This window comes from Anomaloglossus baeobatrachus, chromosome 12, assembly GCF_048569485.1.
Source record: "Anomaloglossus baeobatrachus isolate aAnoBae1 chromosome 12, aAnoBae1.hap1, whole genome shotgun sequence".
NCBI lineage: Eukaryota > Metazoa > Chordata > Amphibia > Anura > Aromobatidae > Anomaloglossus > Anomaloglossus baeobatrachus.
The window spans coordinates 28,548,691-28,569,646 of NC_134364.1; the positions used below are offsets into that span (position 1 = coordinate 28,548,691).

Genomic DNA, 20,956 nt, shown 5'->3' on the forward strand with positions numbered 1-20,956 from the left:
TCAGGGAGTTTCTCCCTGGCCATTTGCATTGCCTACTCTTCTTTCCTTCCTGCAATCCGGTTTGGAAAAAGGTTTGTCGCTAGGCTCCCTTAAAGGACAAGTCTCAGCGCTATCTGTATTTTTTCAGAAACGCCTAGCACGACTTCCTCAGGTACGCACGTTCCTGCAAGGGGTTTGTCATATCGTCCCTCCTTACAAGCGGCCGTTAGAGCCCTGGGATCTGAACAGGGTTCTAATTGCTCTCCAGAAGCCGCCTTTCGAGCCTATGAGGGATGTTTCCCTTTCTCGCCTTTCACAGAAAGTGGCCTTTCTAGTAGCGGTCACGTCTCTTCGGAGAGTGTCCGAGCTAGCAGCGCTGTCATGCAAATCTCCCTTCCTGGTGTTTCACCAGGACAAGGTGGTTCTGCGCCCGATTCCGGAGTTTCTCCCTAAGGTGGTATCCCCCTTTCATCTCAATCAGGATATCGTCTTACCTTCTTTGTGTCCTCATCCAGTTCATCAATGTGAAAAGTATTTGCATTTGTTGGATCTGGTGAGAGCACTCAGAATCTACATTTCCCGCACGGCGCCTCTGCGCCGCTCGGATACACTCTTTGTCCTTGTCGCTGGTCAGCGTAAAGGGTCGCAAGCTTCCAAATCCACCCTGGCTCGGTGGATCAAGGAACCAATTCTTGAAGCCTACCGTTCTGCTGGGATTCCGGTTCCCTCAGGGCTGAAGGCCCATTCTACCAGAGCCGTGGGTGCATCCTGGGCATTACGGCACCAGGCTACGGCTCAGCAAGTGTGCCAGGCGGCTACCTGGTCGAGTCTGCACACTTTTACCAAGCATTATCAGGTGCATACCTACGCTTCGGCGGACGCCAGCCTAGGTAGACAAGTCCTTCAGGCGGCGGTTGCCCACCTGTAGGAAAGGGCTGTTTTTACGGCCCTATCACGAGGTGTTATTTTACCCACCCAGGGACTGCTTTTGGACGTCCCAATTGTCTGGGTCTCCCAATTAGGAGCGACAAAGAAGAAGGGAATTTTGTTTACTTACCGTAAATTCCTTTTCTTCTAGCTCCAATTGGGAGACCCAGCACCCGCCCTGTTTTCTTAGGGATTTTTATTTTTTCGGGTACACATGTTGTTCATGTTGAATGGTTTCAGTTCTCCGATGTTTCTTCGGATCGAATTTGTTTTTAAACCAGTTATTGGCTTTCCTCCTTCTTGCTTTTGCACTAAAACTGAGGAGCCCGTGATCCCACGGGGGGTGTATAGGCAGAAGGGGAGGGGCTTTACACTTTTAAGTGTAGTGCTTTGTGTGGCCTCCGGAGGCAGTAGCTATACACCCAATTGTCTGGGTCTCCCAATTGGAGCTAGAAGAAAAGGAATTTACGGTAAGTAAACAAAATTCCCTTCTTTAGGGACCACATCACATTTGAAGTGACTTTAAGAGGCCTGGGTGAAAGAAAATACCCAAAAGTGACACCATTCTAAAACCTGCACCCCTCAAAGTGCTGAAAACCACATCCAAGAAGTTTATTAACCCTTCAGGTGCTTCACAGGAACTAAAGCAAAGTGGAATGAAAAAAAGCAAAAAATAAAATGTTGCTCTACCCCAAATTTATTCACTTTTTAGAAGAAATAACACAAAAAAATGAACCCCAAAACTTGTTACCCACTTTCTTATGAACGCGCCAATACCCCACATGGTGGTCAGAAACCTCTGTTTGGACAAATGGGAGGGCTCGGAACAGAAGGAGCAATATTTGAATTTTGGAAAGCAAATTTGGCTGAAATAGATTGCGGGTACCATGTTGCATTTACAGGTCCGCTAAGGTACCTAAACAGCAGAAACCCCTCACAAGTGATACCATTTTGGAAACTAGACCCCTTAATGCTTCTATCGAGGAGTATAGTGAGCATTTTGGACCCACAGGTACTTCACAGATATTGATAACGTTACATTGTCACATTGAAAATTTTCATTTTTTTTCTCAAATGTTGCTTTAGCATCAATTTTTTTCACTTTTTCAAGAGGTAATTCCAAAAATATAACCCCAATGTTTGTTACCCACTTTTTTATGAGCGCGATGATACCTCACGTGTGGTCTGAAACCTTTGTTTGGAGAAATGGGAGGGCTTGGAACGGAAGGAACAATATTTGAATTTTGGAAAGGAAATTTGGCTGAAAAAGATTGCGAGCACCATGTCGCATTTGGAGGACCCCTAAGCTACGTAAACAGCAAAAAAAAAACACATGACCCCATATTGGAAACTAGGCCCCTCAAGGAATTTATCTAGATGTTTGAATACCCTGAACCTCCAGGTGCTTTACAGAAGTTTATAATGTTGAGCCATGAAAATAAAAAAATAAAATTTTACCACAAAATTGTTACTTCAACCAGGTAGCTTTTTTTTTTTAACAAACAGGAAAAAAATCAGCATAAAATGTATTGTGTAATTTCTCCTGAGTATGCTGATACCTTATGTGTGGTGGAAATCAACTGTTTGGGTGCACAGCAGGGCTCTGAAGGGAAAAAGTGCCATTTGACTGAACAATTGGCTGGAATTAGCGGACGCTATGTCGCATTTGTAAAGCCCCTAAGGTGCCTAAACAGTGGAGGTCCCCCACAAGTGACCCCATTCTGGAATCAAGACACCTCAAGGCTTTTATCTAAGTGTATAATGAGCATTTTGAATCCACGAATACTTCACAGAAGTTGCCATATTGAAATTTTCATTTTTTTCACAAAAATGTTGATTTAGCATCACATTTCTCACTTTTTCAAGAGGCAACAACAAAACCTGGACCCCACAGGTTGTTATCCAATGTCTTATGAGCACAGGGATACCCCACATGTGGCCAAAAACCTTTGTTTGGATAAATGGGAGGGCTTGGAATGGAAGGAGCACCATTTGAATTTTGGAAAAGTTGAAATAAATTGCGCGCACCATGTCACATTAGCAGGGTCCCTTGCTAATCATCAGAAACCCCCCCACAAGTGACCCCATTTTGGAAACTGGACCCCTCAAGGATTTTATTCAGGGGTATAGTAAGCATTTTGAATCCACAGCTACTTCACAAAAATGTTGCTGTAGCAACAATATTCTCACTGTTAGGCTATGTGGCCATGATTGAGTGACACGGCGTCTAGTACCCAGTGTCAGCCTTCCTGCAGAGATGTGAGTGTTGTCCACGGGAGAACGCAGCTGCCCATGCCCACGAGTTGGGTTGAGGCTGCTGTGGACTTTAGCTCCATTCTACCTGCGGAGAACATTCTCATCTACGCAGCATAAATTGACATGCTGAGGCTCGGGAAGCCACGCCGCAGGTCAGTGTATGCTGCGGAGAAAAGAAGCACAGTGGGCACGGGATTTCTAAAAATCTTTCCACTGTGCTTGTACTGCACAACGCAGCGTTATGGACGCAGGGAAAACACTCTGCGCTCAAAACACTGCAAACCCTGATTGTGGGCACACAGCGTAAAATGCTACAATGGATGAATGGATAATGTCAAACATATATAACGTCCCACCCCCTGCATATTCTAAGCTGGCGCCCTTTAGTGGCTTTCATGTTGCACTAAAGAGTGCCTAGCCTTGTATTTAGCCCAAAAAAAAAATATAAATGACGTGAGGTCCCCCCTATTTTTGATAGCCAGCTAGGGTAAAGCAGACAGCTGTAGCCTGCAAACCACAGCTGACAGCTTCATCTTGTCTGGTGATCAATTTGGAGGGCTCCCCAGGCTGTGTTTTTTTTAATTATTTATAAATAAATAATTAAAAAAAAACAAATGTGGGGTCCCCCCAAATTAGATCACCAGCCAAGGTGAAGCTGATAGCTGGGGTCTGGTATTCTCAGGGTGGGAAGAGCCATGGTTATTGGACTCTTCCCAGCCTAAAAATAGCAGGCCGCAGCCGCCCCAGAAGTGGCGCATTCATTAGATGCGCCAATCCTGGCGCTTCGCCCCAACTCATCCCGTTGTCCTGGTGCGGTGGCAAACGGGGTAATTATATGGGGTTGATACCAGATGTGTAATGTCACCTGGCATCAAGCCCAGCAATTAGTGATGTCATGGCGTCTATCAGATACCAGACATAACTAATTGACAGTAATAAAAAAAAAATTGACAACAAAAAAAAAATTTTTCTTCGGCGCTCCATTGGGAGACCCAGACGATTGGGTGTATAGCTACTGCCTCCGGAGGCCACACAAAGTATTACACTAAAAAGTGTAAGGCCCCTCCCCTTCTGCGTATACACCCCCCGTGGGATCACGGGCTGCTTCAGTTTTATGCTTTGTGCGAAGGAGGTCAGACATCCACGCATAGCTCCACTGTTTTAGTCAGCAGCAGCTGCTGACTATGTCGGATGGAAGAAAAGAGGGCCCATACTAGGGCCCCCAGCATGCTCCCTTCTCACCCCACTTTTGTCGGGTGTTTGTTAAGGTTGAGGTACCCATTGCGGGTACGGAGGCTGGAGCCCACATGCTGTTTTCCTTCCCCATCCCCCTGAAGGGCTCTGGTGAAGTGGGATCTTACCGGCCTCCAGGCTCTGAGGCCGGGCTCCATCCACAGACCCGGAGATCCTGCTGGAATGGAGCAGAGTATCGTCAGGGACAGGCCCTGCAACGTTAAGGTACTCTGTGTCCCCGTACAGTCTATACACAAACACACTCCAGCGTTGCTGGGTGTGTTAGTGCGCCGGGGACAGTAGCGCTGCGCGCTTGGGCTTTACTCACTGCAGCTTAGCTGAGTGAGTTTATGTGTCGGGAACTACCGCGCCAGCCGCTGCTGGAGCTGCGGCGCGGCTGAGACTTGTGGTGCGCCGGGGACTTTCGCGCTGCCGCGCTTTTACGACGGCAGCGCTTATAAATCTAGTCCCCGGCTTCTGCGGCCTAGTTACGTTTCGTTCCCGCCCCCAGCCCTGTCAGTCAGGGAAGGGGCGAGACGCTGTACAATGATCAGCGCCGAGGGCTGGAGTCTTATTTACATACTCCAGCCCTCTCACTGGGCACAGGGGGACGCCAGTTTCCCGCTCTTGTCTGGGGCACGCCCACGGCCCGCCCCTCTTCACAGGACGCCGGCAGCCATTCCTGCAGGCAATCTAAGCTGGAGAACGGACACAGGCTCTGGGAGACCCAGCAAAGGGATTCTGGCGACCACTTACCCGCTTATGCGGGCGGTAAGCAGCACCTTGGTGCTGATCCCACTATTGCCACAGTGTTTTTTTGTGTACTTTATTCTTGTGCTTATATTTGCAAGACCATACACAGACACACGCCAGCATTGCTGGGCGTGTTAGTGCGCCGAGGACAACAGCGCTGCGCGCTTGGACTATACTCACTGCAGCTTAGCTGAGTGAGTTTATCTGTGGGAAACTGCCGCGCTGGAGGCTGCGGCGCGGCTGAGACTTGTGGCTGTACGGTCGCTTCTTGGCGATATACCCCTAGATAGCTCTTAGGAGACAACAGCATGTCGTCAGCATAGAGCAAGGGGGCCAAGGCACAGGCTTTCTATGCTGTCTGTACCGCACGTGAGTCTGTTTTACCGGCAGGTTCCACTAACCCCTAATGGGTAGAGTCTCTGCTAGTGGTGGCCCAGAGAGGGCCACCTGTGAAACTGTCCAGAGGACAGAGTTTGCAGTTTTTTTGCTGATAAAATGTCTTGGACTATGAACAAAATGCTAGCAACTTTGCAGTCCAAGGCGGTGACTCAGACCAAGGGCATTGTTGAATCAAGGCTCCCCGGTCTCCCTCAGTTGGAACTAATCCGTGCTCCAAGGGGGTCCCATACATCCCAGACTGAAGGCTCTGACACGGACGACAGTCCCAGACAGCCTAAGGGAGCTCGCTGGGAGAGACCCTCGACTTCACACACTGGTCAGGGTCTCAGCGAGAGGTTCTCTGTATGATGAGGTAGCTGGTCAGGTTTCTGATCCTGAGACCGCTTTCATTCTGGATGCTCCTAATGGGACGCCATGGTGAATGATCTCATAGCGCCCATTAATACACTGGTGGTTATTTCTCCCTCAGCCCCTCCAGTGGAGGAGGCAGCTGCAGCAGGAGAAATTCCATTTCAGGTATCCCAAGCGTAAATTCAGTACTTTTTGGGCCTCTCTGACTCAGAGGAGCAGTCCAGAAACGCTACGCTTATCCAGACAAGTTTTTCTCCGCCGCGCCATCCTCCATAGTTGCAGTGGAAGATGGGACTTCACTTAAAGATGCCATTGACAGACAGATGGACCTCTGGTTGAAATCTGTCTGTGAAGCTATCGGCGTGTCGTTTGCTCCGGCATTCGCAGCCGTATGGGCACTCCAAGCTATTTCAGCTGGTCTTGCGCAGATAGACACTGTCACACGTACATCTGTGCCGCAGGTGGCGTCCTTAACCTCGCATGCATTGCGACTTACGCTATTCATGCTGTCCTGGACTCTACGAGCCGTACGCCGGTGGCATACGCCAACTCCGTGGTTTTGCGCAGACCCTTGGGGTTAAGGGAAGGGAAGGCAGCTCCTGCTTCCAAAAAGGGCTTAACCAGTTTGCCATTATCTGGTGACAGACTGTTGGCTGAGCGATTGGATGAAATCATTAAACAGGCCAAGGGTAAGGATTCTTCCTTACACCAGCCCAGATCAAACAAAACCCAAGGAAGGACAGTCGACGTTTCGGTCCTTTCCAGGCTCGGGCTGGTCCCATTTTTCCTAGTCCAAAAGGACTCAAAAGGCTCAGAGGGGCTCAGACTCCTGGCGGGCTCAATCACGACCAAAGAAGGCAGCCGGAGGAACCGCTACCAAGGCGGTTTCCTCATGACTTTCAGCCCTCTCTCTCTCTCTCTCTTTCTCGCTCTCCGCATCCGCGGTCGGTGGCAGACTCTCCCGCTTGGCGGCATTTAGCTGCCACAGGTCAAAGACCGGTGGGTGAGACACATTTTGTCTCACGTGTACAGGATAGAGTTTTGTTCTCGTCCTCCGGCTCGATTCTTCAGAACTTCCCCACCTCTCGACCGAGCCGATGCTCTTCTGCAGGCAGAAGGAGTGATAATCCCTGTTCCTATTCAGGAACAAGATCACGGTTTTTACTCCAATCTGGTTGTGGTGCCAAAAAAGGCCGGCTCTTCCGTTCCGTTCTAGACCTAAAACTGCTCAAAAAGCAGTGTAAACCAGGCGGTTCCGGATGGAATCCCTCCGCTCCGTCATTGCCTCAAGGTCTCAAGGAGATTTCCTAGCATCAAGAGACATCAGAATGCTTCTCTCCACGTGCCGATTGCTCCAGAGCACCAGCGTTTGCTGCGATTCGTTATAGAAAACGAGCATCTTCAGTTCGTAGACCTGCCCTTAGGTCTGGCGACAGCCCCACGGGTTTTCACCAAGGTCATGGCTGCAGTGGTAGCAGTCCTGCACTCTCAGGGTCACTCTGTGATCCCTTACTTGGACGATCTACTTGTCAACGCACCCTCTCAAGAGGCATGCCAACGCAGCCTGAACCTTGCGCTGGAGACTCTCCAGAGTTTCGGGTGGATCATCAACTTTTCAAAGTTAATTCTGACCCCGACCCAATCGCTGACATATCTTGGCATGGAGTTTCATACTCTCTCAGCGATAGTGAAGCTTCCGCTGGACAAACAGCGTTCACTACAGACGGGGGTGCAGTCTCTCCTTCAAGGCCACTCACACCCCTTAAGACGCCTCATGCACTTCCTAGCGAAGATGGTAGCAGCAATGGAGGCAGTCCCTTTCGCGCAGTTTCATCTGCGTCCACTTCAATGGGACATTCTCCGCCAAAGCGATGGGAAGTCGACGTCCCTAGACAGTAACGTCTCCCTTTCTCAGACGGTCAAGGACTCTCTTCAGTGGTGACTTCTTCCCACCTCATTGTCAAAAGGAAGGTGCTTCCTACCCCCATCCTGGACGGTGGTCACGACAGACGTGAGTCTGTCAGGGTGGAGAATAGTCTTTCTCCACCACAGGGCTCAGGGTACGTGGACTCAGCAGGAGTCCACCCTTCAGATCAACGTTCTCTTGCCCTGCAAGCCTTCCAGCAGCGGCTGGAATGCAAACAGATCCGAGTTCAGTCGGACAACTCCACAGCGGTAGCATACATCAACCACCAAGGCAGAATACGCAGTTGGCAAGCCTCCCAAGAAGTCCGGCGGACTCTGATGTGGGTGGAAGACAGAGCATCCACCATATCCGCAGTTCACATCCCGGGCGTAGAAAACTGGGAAGCAGACTTCCTCAGTCGCCAGGGTATGGACGCAGGGGAATGGTCTCTGCACCCGGACGGGTTTCAGGAAATCTGGGGCCTTCGGGGGAGGCCGGACGTCGATCTAATGGCGTCTAGGCACAACACCAAGGTCACGAGTTTCATGGTGTGGTCTTACGATCAACGAGCTCTGGCGGCAGGCGCCTTAGTTCAGGATGGGTCGCAGTTCCAGCGACCCTATGTGTTCCCCCTCTGGCACTGTTGCCCAGAGTGCTACGCAAGATCAGCTCCGATTGCCGCCGCGCCATCCTCGTCGCCCCAGACTGGCAGAGGAGGTCGTGGTACCCGGATCAGTGGCATCTCACAGTCGGCCAGCCGTGGGCACTACCAGACCGGCCAAACTTACTGTCCCAAGGGCCGTTTTCTATCTGAATCCTACGGCCCTGAACCTGACTGGGTGGCCATTGAGTCCTGGATCCTAGCGTCTTCAGGATTATCTCATGACGTCATTGCCACCATGTGACGGGCTAGGAAGCCGACGTCTGCCAAGATCTACCACTGTACGTGGAAGATATTCTTACCTTAGGGCTCTGCTCAGGGAGTGTCTCCCTGGCCATTTGCATTGCCTACTTTTCTTCCTTCCTGCAATTGGGTTGGGAAACAGGTTTGTTGCTCGGCTCCCTTAAAGGACAAGTTCCAGCGCTGTCTGTATTCTTTCAGAAGCGCCTAGCACGACTTCCTCAGGTACGCAAGTCCCTGCAGGGGGTTTGTCACATTGTCCCTCCGTACTGAGGCCGTTAGACCCATGGGATCTGAACGGGGTACTAATTGCTCTCCAGAAGCCGCCCTGCGGGCCTCTGAGGGATGTTTCACTTTCTCCACTTTCACAGAAAGTGGCCTTTCTGGTAGCGGTCACGTCTCTTCGGAGAGTGTCCGAGCTAGCAGCGCGGTCATCCAAAGCTCCCTTCCTTGTGCTTCACCAAGACAAGGTAGTGCTGCGCCCGATTCCGGAGTTTCTCCCTAAGGTGGTATCCCCTTTTCATCACAATCAGGATATCCCCTTACCTTCCTTTTGTTCTTATCCATTTCATCGATATGAAATGGATTTGCATTGTTGGATCTGGTGAAGAGCACTCAGAATCTACATTTCCCGCACGGCGCCCCTGCGCCGCTCGGATGCGCTCTTTGTCCTTGTCGCTGGTAAGCGCAAAGGATCGCAGGCTTCCAAATCCACCCTGGCTCGATGGATCAAGGAACCAATTCTTGAAGCCTACCGTTCTGCTGGGCTTCCGGTTCCATCAGGGCTGAAGGCCCATTCTACCAGAGCCGTGGGTGCGTCCTGGGCATTACGGCACCAGGCTACGGCTCAGCAGGTGTGCCAGGCGGCTACCTGGGCGAGTCTGCACGCCTTCACCAAGCGTTATCAGGTGCATGCCTACGCTTAGGCGGATGCCAGCCTAAGTAGAAGTGTCCTGCAGGCGGCGGTTGCCTCCATGTAGGGAAGGGCTGTTTTTACAGTCCAAACTTGAGGTATTAATTTACCCACCCAGGGACTGCTTTTGGACGTCCCAATCGTCTGGGTCTCCCAATGGAGCGCCGAAGAAGAAGGGAATTTTGTTACTTACCGTAAATTCCTTTTCTTCTAGCTCCAATTGGGAGACCCAGCACCCGCCCCTGTTCCTTCGGGATTTTTGGTTGTTCGGGTACACATGTTGTTCATGTTGAATGGTTTCAGTTCTCCGATGTTCCTTCGGATTGAATTTGTTTAACCAGTTATTGGCTTTCCTCCTTCTTGCTTTTGCACTAAAACTGAAGCAGCCCGTGATCCCACGGGGGGTGTATACGCAGAAGGGGAGGGGCCTTACACTTTTTAGTGTAATACTTTGTGTGGCCTCCGGAGGCAGTAGCTATACAGCCAATCGTCTGGGTCTCCCAATTGGAGCTAGAAGAAAAGGAATTTACGGTAAGTAACAAAATTCCCTTCATTTCAAAAAACACTCCCCAAAATATTCCCTCTTTCACCAATTTATTGAAAAGAAAAAAAAATCCGGTCTGCTGTAATCCATTTGGACGTCCCATGTCTACTCTGGACCTTCTAGAATATGGGGGGCACGTTCAGGGAACGTATCCCCCATTTTCTAGGAGTGCAGACCCTCCATTTGAGGAGAGTGGGTGCAAAGAATTTGCACCCACTCTCCCCGGGTCACAGCTGCAGTTTACCGAGCAGCAGCAGCCAGCGTCTCTGAACACAGGGGGTTATAGGGGGTGACCTGGCAGGGCCTGGGGAGCAGGTTTCTGTCGCATGTGTTATGGCACATACGACAGAAACCAGAGGAAAAGGGTGAATGCGGCCGGTGCGCTGCTGTGCTCGCCGGTGCACGTGGCCATCTTGGATTATCGGGAGGGGGTCAGGGGGGGGGGCATTTTGGCGACACAGGGAGACTGGAGGGGATTGGGGAGGAGATTTATCTCCCATCTGATATGTTTGATCATGCCAGATGGGAGATAAATCATTTTTTACCGGCGCTGTCATTTACTATAACTTTGATGATCGGTATACGGTGTATACTGGTCATCACGTGAGTGGGGACCGGAAAAACCGGCCCGAATCATGATCTCCAGGGTCTCAGCTACCCCCGGTAGCTGAAACCCCGGAGATTTTCTGACGCTGGGGGGCGCTATACACTTATTTCTGCCCGCCGTTTTAAAACTGCAGAAAGGAATAAGGACCCTTTTTTGGTGCCGTTTTAAAACGTAATGCGGTTGTAGTGGGGTTAATGAACACCGAGGTACTAGGACAATGCGCACACTCTGCCAACAACAGCGATGGTAGTGCGGCACAATATCAAATAAAAGGGGGCAAGCCAGAGGACGCCGGAAGAGGAATAAATGGGAGGATCTGATCCACAAAGACCCACCCCATTGCACACATCAACCAAAGGGCAGTGCAATTCTGCAACTTTGATTTAAAGATCTTTAATCACCAAGCATCGGATCTTTGTATATCAGGTATGCCTGGATTCAGCATCTCACTGCCTCTATGGTACTGCCTCTCCTCATATCACAAAGTCCTGGTGGTTGGTCCTCTTTAAGGAAAATTTAATGTAAGTAGTTGAGTGTCAGTATTCAAGTTGACTGAGACACCAGCGATCCAGATAGACCCGTAAATTGTGCCATCTGTGTGTTGGTATTGGGGGCAGCTGGTTATGTTTCTGATTAGTTACTGTATTTTTTTGTTTTATAAGAGACACTGGATTGTAAGACGCACCCCAAATTTAAAGATAAAATAAAAATGGGGTCTGTCTTGTACTCTAGTGTTGTCTTACCAGAGGGGGGCGGCAGCGGTGGTGGAGCGGGGTCACAGGAGGTGTGCTAGCGGCGGCTGGTGTGGGGAGTGTCCCAGTGTGTCCACAGTCCCTGTTCAAATGATGGCGCCCAGAGCAGCGTGTACGCAGATATAGCTCTCATCCAAGAGCTCCATCTGCGCACGCGCTGACCCGCGGCGCCATCATTTGAAACTGGGACCGCGGACACACTGGGACACTTGCCTCACAGCCACATGCATGCAGAGTGGCAGCCAGCAGGCCAGCCGGCCTCCAGGACAGAGAGGCACCTGGCTGCCCGCACGCAGCTGGTCGCCGCACAGACAGCACTCCCTGGTAAGCTATACTCTGATTTTAAGACTTGCCCCTCATTTTCCTCCCAAATTTTTGGGAGGAAAAGTGCGTCTTATAATCTGAAAAATACGGTACGGGTTACTTTCAGTAGGCTTCTAGGCCTGCATAGCGTCTACATACACAGAAAATGAGTACTCTGTGTGTAGCAAGAAATGATTTGATTATTTTTTGTTTGTTTCTGGGACAGCAAGGTACATGTGAGTCTTCCGGAAGAACAACATAAGATTTCTCCCACACTTTCTGATCCCCTTTTTTTTTGTATTTTATTTAATCCAGGAGTGTGTAAGATGTATGAAGAACACTTAAAGAGGATGAATCCCAACAGCCCGTCCATCACGTACGATATCAGCCAGCTGTTTGACTTCATTGATGATCTAGCGGACCTTAGTTGTCTAGTGTAAGTAGATCAGCGTTTCCCTTCATAATATAATTATTATTATTATTATTATTTATTATTATAGCGCCATTTATTCCATGGCGCTTTACAAGTGAAAGAGGGTATACGTACAACAATCATTAACAGTACAAGACAGACTGGTATAGGAGGAGAGAGGACCCTGCCCGCGAGGGCTCACAGTCTACAGGGAATGGGTGATGGTACAATAGGTGAGGACAGAGCTGGTTGCGCAGTGGTCTACTGGGCTGAGGGCTATTGTAGGTTGTAGGCTTAATAACTCTTATTACCATTGGGTAAGTGAGCGCTGAGGTGCAGAAAACCTGTGCTTTTCTACCTTTAAGCTATATTAATACATTGCGTTTTTGCTGCGGGTTTTTTTTTTTTTTCTGCAGCAAAACCTAGTCTTTTAGCACGGAAAAAAACTGCTGGCAAAATGCAGATTTTGCTGTTTTTTTTTTTTTTTTTGTTTGCTGCGTTTTTGATTTGACTACAGTACATGTTTAAAGGGAACCTGTCACCACTTTTTCGGCCTATAAGCTGCGGCCACCACCCCCGGGCTCTTATATACAGCATTCTAACATGCTGTATATAAGAGCCCAGGCCGGGGGTATAACATAAAAAAACACTTTATAATACTTACCTAACGGTCGCGCGGTTGGCCATATGGGCGTCTCCGGTGCCGGCGCCTCCTCTTTTGGCCATATTTGTTCTCCTTCTCTATCCGCGGTGCATGACGGGTCCGACGTCGTCCACTCTCGCCGGCATTCAGGTCCTGAGCAGGGCAGATTAAAGTATTGTAGTGCGCCTGTGCAGGACCGGCGAGTGTATATGACGTAGACGTGTCATCCACACAGGCTTCACAAAGAGGGCGAAGAGGAGGCGCAGACACCGGAGACGCCCATTAGGCCCACCATAGTGTTTTTTATGTTATACCCCCGGCCTGGGCTCTTATATACGGGCATGTTAGAATGCTATAGATAAGAGCCCGGTGGTGGTGGCCGCAGCTTATACGCCGAAAAAGTGGTGACAGTTACCCTTTAAATAGTTTAATTCACCACAAAAGCAGCAAAAAACCAGCTGTTGCATTTTTGCACTTTCTCATTGTTTTCATTGGTCAAAAAATGCTGAAAGCATTGTCATGCTGCTTTTTTCAAAAACGCAGCATTTTTTCTATTTCAGTCTGGAAAAAAAACTTAGCGTGTGAGAGATTTCTGAAATGTCAAAGCTTTTGCTGGACCTGTAAAAAACAGCTTTAATTTGTATAAAACTCATGAATAAAAGTTTCAAAAATGCAGTGTAAGAGCATAGCCTTAAACTGAATCTCAGGTTTTTGGTATGTAATACCTGTAGGGGCATAGACCCTGATGCCCACAGTGTGTCACTTAAGGCCGCTTTACACGCAACAACATCGCTAATGAGATGTCGTCGGGGTCACGGAATTCATGACGCACATCCGGTCTCGTTAGCGACGTTGTTGCGTGTGAAACGCAGCAACGACCGTTAACGAAATCAAAATTACTCACCTAATCATTGATCGTTGACTCGTCGTTCCTTTCCCGATTATCATTCCTGTTGCAGGACGCAGGTTGTTCGTCGTTCCTGCGGCAGCACACATTGCTATGTGTGACACAGCAGGAACAAGGAACATCACCGCAATAAGGAAGGAAATGGGCGGGATGTTACGGCCGCTCATCTCCGCCCCTCCGCCTCTATTAGGCGGCAGCTTAGTGACGCCGCACGAACCGCCCCCTTAGAAAGGAAGCGGTTCGTTGGCCACAGTGACGTTGCTAGCAAGGTAAGTGTGATGGGTCCGAGCAATGTTGTGCACCACTGGCAGCGATTTGCCCGTGACTCACAACCGACGGGGGCGGGTGCTATCACTTGCGACATCGCTAGTGATGTCGCAGTGTGTAAAGCCCGCTGTACTGTGCTGTTTGGTGCAGTTTCAATAGAATCCCTGTTTTCTCTGCTTTATATCTTGTAGTGCTATGAATGCTGAGCTGTGTATAATCTCGCCCACACTCATGATTGACAACTCCGTGTGTGCACTGTCAGTAAGCTGTGAATCAGTGGTGGGGCTGGGGTTATACAGACTAGGTGGACTGGTTTGCCCGCGGCACCTAGTCCTGCAGTGATCGCCTATTGATTGCATTGACACTGTAGCACACAGCTTAGTAAGTGACACTGGAATCAGGATTTCTTCCCCCAAATTATGCTGCTCTCAGAGTAAATAAAAAAACAAAACAAAAAAAAAACAGTGTGGACTGTTCCCAAACAATCTCAATGCTGTGTCTCAGGGGAGTGGAAGGACTTATCTTTCAGTCCTAAAAGTTCTTCTAATATTGTGTTAGTTTATTCCACTTCATCACGTGGCCGTGGCATCACTGGGTACCTATAGTCTCTAGCATTAAACATAACCATTAAACATAACCAGAGGGGCTGAAACTGCAACAGGAAGACCCTGGAGAATACAGACAAATAATTATAATCCCACTCCATTAATCCAATTGTTATAAGGGTAACACTACTCTTTAAACGGAAGCGGAAAATTTATTTTTTTTTACTCTTGACCTCCCCACAAACGTGTAATAGTAACCTTACCTAAGGCAAAGCACAGCCAACTAAGCCACTACTACTTATTGGGCATTATTATTTTTATTTTTTTTTTGTGATCCTCAACCCATACATTTACTCGCAGAACAAAGGAATATTAAAGGGGTGGTTCACCCATTTTTTTTATTTTCCCAATGAGTGTCACTTACCATTGTATGTATCTTCTCCATTGGCTTGTATTTCCAGTTCTGGCGCTATCCTGCACGCTCAGTGCCTGTCACATGACCCCCTGGAGCTGTGGCCGCCGGCATCCTCTGACGTCCTGGCATTTCCGGGCTCTCAAACTTGACGCTTACGTCAGAGGATGCCGGCGCCACTCACACTGATTGACTGGGCTGTGGGCGGTGACTACTGCACATCACAGCCCAGCATCGAGGGGAGGAGCCGGAGGACGCCAGTGTGGAGCGGTGAAGGCAGAGCGCGCCGCTTACCATCGGTCAGCTGCGGGAGGTACGGGCTCCAGTGTAGCGTACAGGGGGGGTTTCCTCCACTGAAATCCCCCCTGTCACGCAAGTATGTGATCACACTCTCCACCCGCCCGCTGTGCTCAGCTGTCAGGAGAGCGGGCGGTGTCGGCAGTGTGATCATGTGCTCCTACCAGCAGCACAGGTGACCGGACGCTGCATGGGACCAATCTGCGCCACTCTGTCACCTGCACAACAAGTCCCAGAGTGGAGACAGTGACATGCTCTGCTCTGACACACAGTATGCTGCATGTCACTATCTGTCTCCACTCTGGGACTTGTTGTGCAGGTGACCGGATGCTACATGTCACTAACTGCCCCACTCTGTGACTTCTGCTGCATAGTACCAACTGTATACACCATGATTACCATGATTAGGCAGTGCACACAGGAAGGAGGGGAGGGAACTGTTGTGGTGGAGATCTGAGGGGAGAGAATAGTCAGAGTGGGTGTGAGAGAGATCGCTAGTTACTGCAAAGGATTATGGAAGTTGTAGTAACTGAACCCAGGAAGTCAAGAGAGCGATAAACCCCATCAGAGCTGGAGCCAGAAATGAAGATGTGCTGCTAGAGCATGATAAAAGGTAATATTCGTAAAATACCGTGATAGATGTGTGGAGAGGCACATAATAGCAAGATTTATCAAAAAAAAAAAATCAGTTTTGGTAACTGGACAACTTCTTTAAGTCTATTGTAATTTAGGATCGCTAAACCCTCATTCACTCCAACATTTTAATTAATAAATATATATATATATATATATATATATATATATATATATATATATTTTATAATATAATTTTTTAGTTTTTTTTAAATTTGGGGATATTTAGGGTGGCCTTCTTAATATTTATCTAACACACCGTATATACTGGAGTATAAGCCGACCTGAGTATAAACCGAGAATCTTAATTTTACCACAAAAGACTAGGAAACTTTATTGACTAGAGTATAAACCTAGGGTGGGAAATGCAGCAGCTACTGGAAAATTTAAAAAAAATAAAAATATATACAGGTAAAATGTAATGTGCCCCGGCCTTCTGCCCTATGGTAATGAATGTGCCCCGGCCTTCTGCCCTATGGTAATGAATGTGCCCCGGCCTTCTGCCCTATGGTAATGAATGTGCCCCGGCCTTCTGCCCTATGGTAATGAATGTGCCCCGGCCTTCTGCCCTATGGTAATGAATGTGCCCCGGCCTTCTGCCCTATGGTAATGAATGTGCCCCGGCCTTCTGCCCTATGGTAATGAATGTGCCCCGGCCTTCTGCCCTATGGTAATGAATGTGCCCCGGCCTTCTGCCCTATGGTAATGAATGTGCCCCGGCCTTCTGCCCTATGGTAATGAATGTGCCCCGGCCTTCTGCCCTATGGTAATGAATGTGCCCCGGCCTTCTGCCCTATGGTAATGAATGTGCCCCGGCCTTCTGCCCTATGGTAATGAATGTGCCCCGGCCTTCTGCCCTATGGTAATGAATGTGCCCCGGCCTTCTGCCCTATGGTAATGAATGTGCCCCGGCCTTCTGCCCTTTTGGTAATGAATGTGCCCCGGCCTTCTGCCCTTTTTGGTAATGAATGTGCCCCGGCCTTCTGCCCTTTTTGGTAATGAATGTGCCCCGGCCTTCTGCCCTTTTTGGTAATGAATGTGCCCCGGCCTTCTGCCCTTTTTGGTAATGTTCTCATTCCGGTCCCCTATTATGTCGTTGTTCACACACAAACGATTATTCTCACCTGTCCTCCGTTCCTGTGGTGTCCTCAGCTGCTTCTTGCAGTCTGCAGGCACACGGACCCCTCCGTGATCTTGTCTGGTGCACGGGGCCGCTGCTGCAGGCTCCCTTCATGGCTTTACAGCAGTTGAATGCTTTGCGGCACTGTAAAGCATTCAACTGCAGTAAAACATGACGGCAGCGGCTGCACCGAACACTATCATCGAGGGGTGTTTCTTGCAGTCCATAGGCACATAGACCCCTTGGTGATCTCATCCGGTGCACAGGGCCGCCGCTGCAGTTATGGCTTTACTGCAATTTAGTGCTTTGCGGCGCCATAAAGCATTCAACTGCAGTAAAATGCTGACAGTGGCGGAGTACCTGTGCACCGTCCGCAATCATCAAGGGGTGATTCTTGCTGTCCACAGGCACACAGACCCCTCGGTGATCTCATCCGGTGCACAGGGCCCGCTGCTTCATTTATGGCTTTATTACAGTTGAATGCTTTGCAGTGCCATAAATCATTTAAATGCAGTAAAATGCTGACAGTGGCGGAGGACCTGTGCACCGGCCGCGATCATAGACCCCTTGGTGATCTTGTCCGGTGCACGGAGCCGCCGCTGCTGTCAGTGCTTTACTGACGTTTAATGCTTTACGGCGCAAAGCATTCAACTGCAGTAAAACCATGACTGCAGTAGCGGCTCTGTGCACCGGACAAGATCACCGAGGAGTCTGTGTGCCTGCAGTTTGTAAGAAGCAGGTAAGGACACTGCAGGAACGGAGGATAAGAATATTTTTTTATATGGAAACCTTACTCAAGTATAAGCCAAGGTGGTTTCAGCATAAAATAAATTTGGGGAAAAAAAAATATGGGCTGAAAAGCTCTGCTTATACTCGAGTATATATGGTATATAACCCTCGGTAGTGAGTTATCAACTGTGACACTTGTTACCAAACAACAGTTACTCCAAGGAATGATTGGTTAACTAGTCTAAAACTGATTTTAGGAATAAGGTGCACATAAGGGCTCCAATAGTAGTTTCTCCAGTTCGGTCTCATGAAGCCAAAAGCAAGGAATACAAACTTGTGACTATTTGCAGACAACCTGCAACCAAATCTGCATGTTCCGGCATCAAAAACGCTGCGGCAAAACCACAAATGTTGCCACGTTAATGTGTCTGGGTTCTTTACGTGTTTTGTTTTCATTGCTTTCAATGGTGAAAATGCTGCCAAAAAAGGAAAAAGCCTGAACATGTGCAAAGCAATTCGGTATTCTCATAGACTTTGCTGGCATAATGATATCCAAAAACACTTGTGCAACACAGCCTTCTAGAACGTTCCGTCAGTACTTGCAACGATGTATCACTGACTGCTGTATCCACATGATCCTGGTGTAAAGACATCAATTTTTGAAAAGGGTAACAAATTAAATTTGCCAATTTTTTGATACTTATTTCTTTTTATTAATAATAAAATGCTTCCGCGCTGTTCTCCCTTCCAGGTATCGGGCGGACACTCAGACATATCAGCCCTACAATAAAGATTGGATCAAAGAGAAGATCTATGTCCTCCTCCGTCGGCAGGCTCAGCAAGCGGGGAAATGAGACGGCGGAGGACGACGGTGTACAGCGGGCAGTAGAGGGCGATTTTTGTTTTGTAATATAGTGCTTTGTGTTTTTGTTTGTACTAGGGGACAATATTTTAGACCAATATGGAAATGTTATATGTTACAAACTTACATAATTTCTGTTAAGTTTTGTTTGCGTTGACCAGCAGAATTAAACTAGAGACTGTATGCTTGTACCCCTAATAATCCTTGCAAAATCTGAGCTGTACCTCTCAGGATGGCTGGATTGTGCAACATTTTTCAAAGCCCCTTTTTTTGAATGGATCACTATGCCCTAAATTTAATATTTTAGACAAAAATAAAAGTACTTGATAATTAAAAATCTGTTTGTTTGTTTTCTAGGTTTTCCACTTTTATTTTTTTACTAGCTGTAGTACCCGGCGTTGCCCGGGGTAGTAACTGTCTCTCTCCCAATCTGTCTGTGTGTCGCTGTCTGTCTCTGTCCTTGTCTGTCTGTATTTGTATCAGTCTGTCTCCATCTCTGTGTGTCTGTCTCTCTCTTTCCCCGTCTGTCTTTGGCAGTCTCTTTTCCAGGTCGCGGTCTTTTTGTTTGTTTTTTTTTCCAGGTTGCAGTCTCTCTGTCTCCCCACCAACATCATATTACCTCACACATAAGCTTCTTATACTAACAGTTTATTTTGTTCCTATAGCAACCACTGACAGTTGCTATTAATAGCTTGTAGCTCCCACCTCCACTCAGTTTAATGGAGGCATGTTTTTTGGAGAATAACTGTAAAGCGCGGGGGGGTTAAACTTTGCTGTCAAAACATAGTCTGACGTTCCCTGAGTCACATGGGGTGTGTGCAAAATATCGTAAGTGCAACGGTGCGGATTCTTTTAGCGGACACACACACACACACACACACACACACAAACACACACACCTTTATATATTAGATTGCTGCAACACTGATTCCAGCCTTTAAAAGGGGTGTCTGGTCTGCATCCACAAGCCTGTGGTGTCAGAGCAGGGAACAGCGGTCACATGGCCACGTATATGCGATATTCGGACTCCCGTCTATATTCCAACTAGAAAGGCACAGCCTCGCTGAATGCAAGTGCAGTTAGCACAGCTGCACCCGTCAAGTCAAAATGTGGCCAGCAAGTTGCATATCGCGTATTCGTGACCACCGTTCCCGGCTCTAACATTGTCAAATCTGCACAGTGCGTGTGATGTGAGGATTCAGAAGGCAGCAGTCACTTTGGGACTGCAGACTTGTGCATCAGAAGAATTCACTGCACTCTTTAGTTACGTTGCAAAATAGTGTGGAATTTAATAAAAAAACTGAAACCATTTGATGTTTCGACCCACCCAGGTCTTAGTCAAGAGTCGCTTGAAGATGGGTAGCTGAAGTGTGTAAATGCAAGCGCGAAAGCGCTGCTGCATGTGTTAGGTAGGTGTCCTTGAGGATAGCTGAACCTGGGCTTGCAAGCGCAACGGCGCTGTTGCTGTTTGAAGTGTGTATGAGAATACCCATTTCAAAGAGTGCCATTGCGCATGCATGCCCAGCTTCAGCTATCCTCAAGGACACCTTCCCCACATTTGCAGCAATGCCGTTGCGCTTGCATTTTTACACTCCAGCTACGCATCCTCAAGCAACTCTTGACTAGGACCTGGGCAGGTCGAAACGTAAAATGGTTTCACTGTTTTTGTTAGTTATGTTGCAAAATAGTGTAGGATTTAGTAACAAAAACAGTGAAACCTTTTGACGTTTCGACCTGCCCAGGTCCTAGTCAAGAGTCGCTTGAGGATGCGTAGCTGGAGTGTAAAAATGCAAGCGCAACGGCATTGCTGCAAATGTGGGGAAGGTGTCCTTTAGGATAGCTGAAGCTGCGCTTGCATGCAAAATGGCACTCTTTGAAATGGGTATCCTCATACACACTTCAAACAGCAACAGCACCGTTGCGCTTGCAAGCCCAGCTTCAGCTAACCTCAAGGACACCTACCTAACACATGCAGCAGCGCTTTCGCGCTTGCATTTACACACTTCAGCTACCCATCTTCAAGCAACTCTTGACTAAGACCTGGGTGGGTCGAAACGTCAAATGGTTTCAGTTTTTTTATTAAATTACACACTATTTTGCAACATAACTAAAGAGTGCAGTGAATTCTTTTGACATATTGCTACAGGGTCGATGACCCATTTTTCGCTGGCATTCCTAGTATTCTAGTTTTGAGTGCAGACCATTTTTGACTATATAGACTGTATTTAGACTGGACAACACCTTTTTAGATTTCTTCAGATTGTTAGTGATGTGCTGTCACTACAGCCAAGTATACAGCTGCACT

The 20,956-nt window shown here is 48.3% G+C and overlaps 1 protein-coding gene across 1 annotated transcript in view; it reads left to right on the top strand.

Annotated features, from left to right (window-relative positions):
- ERH (ERH mRNA splicing and mitosis factor) overlaps positions 1 to 18,988 on the top strand; it is a 32,472-nt gene extending 13,484 nt beyond the window's left edge. The window contains exons 3-4 of the mRNA XM_075331206.1: positions 12,140 to 12,260; positions 18,541 to 18,988. Of these exons, the coding sequence (XP_075187321.1) occupies positions 12,140 to 12,260; positions 18,541 to 18,643 (224 nt within the window). The 3' untranslated portion in view covers positions 18,644 to 18,988. The remainder of the gene's footprint in view (positions 1 to 12,139; positions 12,261 to 18,540) is intronic.
- The last annotated feature ends 1,968 nt before the right edge of the window (positions 18,989 to 20,956 follow it).